The 4262-nt window shown below is 37.9% G+C and overlaps 1 protein-coding gene across 1 annotated transcript; it reads left to right on the top strand.

Moving 5' to 3' along the window:
• The first annotated feature begins 288 nt into the window (after nt 1-288).
• On the top strand, nt 289-4018 carry LOC143848920 (uncharacterized). The gene is made up of 2 exons (XM_077357967.1): nt 289-1000; nt 3894-4018. Exon 1 carries the CDS (start codon nt 576-578, stop codon nt 987-989), a length of 414 nt encoding a protein of 137 aa, XP_077214082.1. The 5' UTR covers nt 289-575; the 3' UTR covers nt 990-1000; nt 3894-4018.
• The last annotated feature ends 244 nt before the right edge of the window (nt 4019-4262 follow it).

Here is a 4262-nt window from a genome sequence, read left to right as displayed (position 1 = left end):
GGTCCAAAGAAAGCCTTCTCAAATGAACGGTTCAGATCATTCAAAGGGGGACCCAGTATGTCACAATTCCCATATGGTCAGGCACATAAACCTACTTTCATTAAATTTGCACCAACCCATTTTCTTCTATTTCCATTCTCTCTCCAAAAACAAACGGAAAATTCCTAAATAAAGACCATATATACCAGTAACGGAAAAAGCCTTAAATTCCTTTTGACTAAAATTATCCCCACCTTCCCTACAACCCACCTTGAAATATTGCTACAAGACCTGCCCTTCACGTCACTCTTCATATTTTCCAGGGCCATTTTCGTCAACCCACAAAACCCATTACTATAACTTCGGCAAAAAATCAAAGCCCCTTTTCTATATATTCCTCAAATACCCCACAAAGGCAAAACCGAAGAAAAACAGTCATTACTAATGATGTTAAATCATTCATTCACACACAACAAGCACCACTAAATAAAAACCCCTTTTCTTGCAATCTAAGCTTGCATTCCATTTATACCCACAAAAACCCATAAAATCTTACACACTCAAACCCTCTCTAATTTCCCGGCAAGAACAAAAGAATGAGCTCGGGGTGTATTTCAAGTAGTTGTGTGGACGCACGTGTGCCGGTGAGAGCCACGTACGTGAACCGATACAAGTGGCCAGAATCTGATGCTGAGTTTGTAAAATCGGTGACTAATGGTGGTGGAGGCTATCGTGCGCCGAGAGTGGTGGATAGTTATTCGTGTAGGCAGATGTATTTGAGGAGTTACACGTTTTCTAAGAAGGAAAGTGTGCAGGAAAAGACTAGGAAGTGTTTAGGGAAAGTGAAGGAAAAAGTAGGGTTGAGAAGGAAAGTAAAAGGTGGTGGTGGTGGAAATAGAAAGAGGTGTTTGGCTCTGAGAAAGGTGAGGGAGCTATCGTGCGCCACTTTGTTTTCTATCTTCAATAGGCTCTTATCCTGCACCACCACCATCGATGTGGCTGATCGTTAGCCTTTGTGAGTGTAAGTGTAACTTTTTTTTTTGGTCTTATTTATTTTGAGAGATGGGTTTTTTTTTTTTTTTTTTTTGGTAAATGTTTATGTGGGGAGGATGGAAGATGGGTTCTGTATATGTTGCAGGTTTTGATTTAGAAGATGTGTTTGCTTTACTTTTTGTTTTACTAGAAAAAATGAAATGGTAATTTTCATCTTAGCTTTTTACTTGGGGAGGACCTAAAAATAGTTTTTTTTAATGCTATTGTGAGGAAGATGGAAGATGGTTATTCTGTTTATTTTGCAAGTTTTGATTTAGAAGATGTGTTTAATTAAACTTTTTTAAAAGAAAATAACGAAATAGTAATTTTTATCTTAGCTTTTCACTTGGGAAGAACCTCAAAATGGTATGTTTTAAGTTTTTTTTTTTAATTTCCATTTTTATGCTTATTGGGTGATTTTTATGCTTATTGGGATCTCACCGTTGGATCATCTTGGAGGTAGGGCAAGTTCGTTAGATGAGGTTAGGCAACTAGATTGGATTAGAATAGTTATTTTTCCACTGTTATCAAGATCTGATTCTATGTTTTGTCGTAACTTGTTATTTGTAATTGTGGGAGTAGAGAAAGAAAAAGGCCTGTGTAGACCATGATCATCTTTCATTTATTTCTTACTCACTAAAGCAATTTTTTTCTTACTACATGATGATTAAATTTACGTAAATGCTAGTATGCTTCGCCCAAGGTATACAGCACCTATCTCGTGGTCTCTTCCACAGACTCAGCACTTTTGTAAAGTGATCCAGACTGTTGATCTGATGGGCCGCCATGTAGATGGTTCCATAGCTCCAAAACGATGTCATTATGCAGGTGGTGACCCACCAGATGGTCTCAGGAGTAAGCAATACAAGCATTGCACTGTTGCTTTTGCGAACAATAGGGGCACATGTTTTCTTTCTGTTTGTCTAACTATTTTTTGACCTTCTGATTTTTGAACTCAACTTTCTATATGATTCATTTTTGAACTATAAAGTAAATAATAAGAAAAATGAAAGTTGAGATTGTAGAATGAATGAAATTTTTTACATTTAAGTCTGCTCCCTGTTGACGAGTGTTCGAATCCCGCCTCCGACTTACCTGATACACGTGGTATGTGTCGTTGCGTGTATCCGTAGGGACTAGTCCTACTCCCGAAGGGGGTGGGGACATCCTACGTCATCAAAAAAATAAAAATAAAATAATAATAATAATATATATTAGCATATCTACTAGGGTTGGGGAGGAAAAATAAGAAAGTATAGTCGTATTATAATTACTACATGTAAAGATATTCCTAATGTCTGATTATATTAGCCAATCAAAATCTTATTTCTTAAATTTCCTTATCTTTTTTCAGTGAATGTTAAGCAAAATTGAAAAAATAAAATAAAAAATGCTTTGGTAATAATTATTGTTAGGATTTTGTTAACCATCATAGCCCAACGTGTGTGACTTGTACGCGATCATGTCCGTTGATCTTGTGGTGCCGCATTAATCGATGAATCCTCATTTAGGGTTTCCCCGAGAGTATCTAAACCGTTGATTTTTGTAGGCATTCATTTTATGGATGAGATGTCTATGCAGCAGCGGACGATCCCAGATCAACGGTTCCAATCACATGTGTATGCCAAGTGTGGTCTAAGATTGATCATTACCCCAGATCAACGGTTCCAATCACATGTGTATGATCATAATTTTTTCTAGGGCAATATCAGGACTGTAGTGAAGAAGGATTAATGCATAAACTATAAACCCAATTCAGTGAGTTCTCACGTTGGATCTGTTCACCAACCCATCAACTTAGGTCTGCGGCCGTATCTCTTGAGATTCATATCAACTAATTAACCTAACCCATTTGAGTTATGGGCATTTTTTTGGACAATATCTTGACTTTTCATGGATTTTATATTAAATTACGCACGAGATCCGATCGGTATGGCCAACCAGCCATATTGCCATGTGCATTGATCAGATGGTACGAGAATTTATATGATGGGTGGCCGTGAAAACACATGAAGTCTTAAAAAGTATGTACGGCCCACTTTTTTTGATGATCCAAACCGTTCATCTGTTTGGGCACAGCTTAAATAGGTTGTGTCCAAAAAAACATTTCTATAGGATGATCCTAGCCCTCCGATCTGTAGAAGATTCCATAAATGATTTTTGGAAATCTCCATTTTCAGATCAGTTCAGATCGGAGGGTTAGGATCATCTTATGGAAATGATTTTTGGGGCACAATCTATTTACGTTGTGTCCAAACAGATGAACGGTTTGGATCATAAAAAAAATGGCTTGTACCTAATTTTTTAGACTTCACGTGTTTTCACGGCCACCCATCATATAAATTCTCCAGATGGTACATATGGCCTTTTATATACAACGATCTACTGTCTTTAATTAGAGAACTTTTTTTTAAAACACTTAAAAAGAGTAATGTAATTAGATAGGAGAATGATATATTTCCATGCACCCCTTTTCCCAGGATTTCCCCCAAGTCTTTTTCCTGAAAATGACTTCATTTTCAAGAAAAGGTGGAATGCTTCACTCACTAGGGCACATATTACAGTTAGGTTGTGCCCACTACCGTACAGCGGGTTCCACATTTGACTGATCTGAACCATCCATCTGATAGGCCTTGCTCTGGATCTTATATGGCATTAAATCACGCCAACCATGTGATCCTAACATCCAATCATGTATATTTTTATTCGCTGAATTGTTATATGAGGAATGATAGATGCAAGGGTACCCTTGCATTAGAGAGCCGGAAAAGGGCCCTTGATTGGATCCACATCATTTTGTTTATATATAGGTTTTTTACCATCGATGTTAAAAATAAAAAATGTACATTATTCGATGATTGACTAGTTTTTTAGCCTCATAGGATCTCAAGCAAGGCCTATCAAATGAAAGGTTTTGATTAACCAAAGTTGGGACCATACACATCATATTAGTCGTTTCTCACCGTCGGTGGCCAAGTGCATGTGGCTCCTGCCAATGCGGGGTCTGGGGAGGGCTTGATGTACGCAGCCTTATCGTGATTTGCAGAGGCTATTTCCGTGATTCGAACCCATGACCAACAGGTCACAATGGAGCAACCTTACCATTGCGCCAAGGCTCGCCCTCACTGTGGTCTGCCCTGCTTAAGTATTCCTCACAAATGAAATGGTGGAAATAGTCATATTTTAGGAACAACAATAAAGGGAGAAAATGCTGAAAAGGATTTTTGGCGTTATTTGATGAAATTGAGGAT

This window comes from Tasmannia lanceolata, unplaced genomic scaffold, assembly GCF_043159265.1.
Source record: "Tasmannia lanceolata isolate RefF3 unplaced genomic scaffold, GAP_Taslan_0.1 ptg000016l, whole genome shotgun sequence".
In the NCBI taxonomy this organism is placed as follows: Eukaryota; Viridiplantae; Streptophyta; class Magnoliopsida; order Canellales; family Winteraceae; genus Tasmannia; species Tasmannia lanceolata.
The sequence above is the reverse complement of the archived record's forward strand: the minus strand, read 5'-3'. Positions and strand labels throughout refer to the sequence as shown.

Coding starts and splice junctions, on each gene's coding strand:
- LOC143848920 (XM_077357967.1), top strand. CDS start 576: ATGAGCTCGGGGTGTATTTCAAGTAGTTGTGTGGACGCACGTGTGCCG.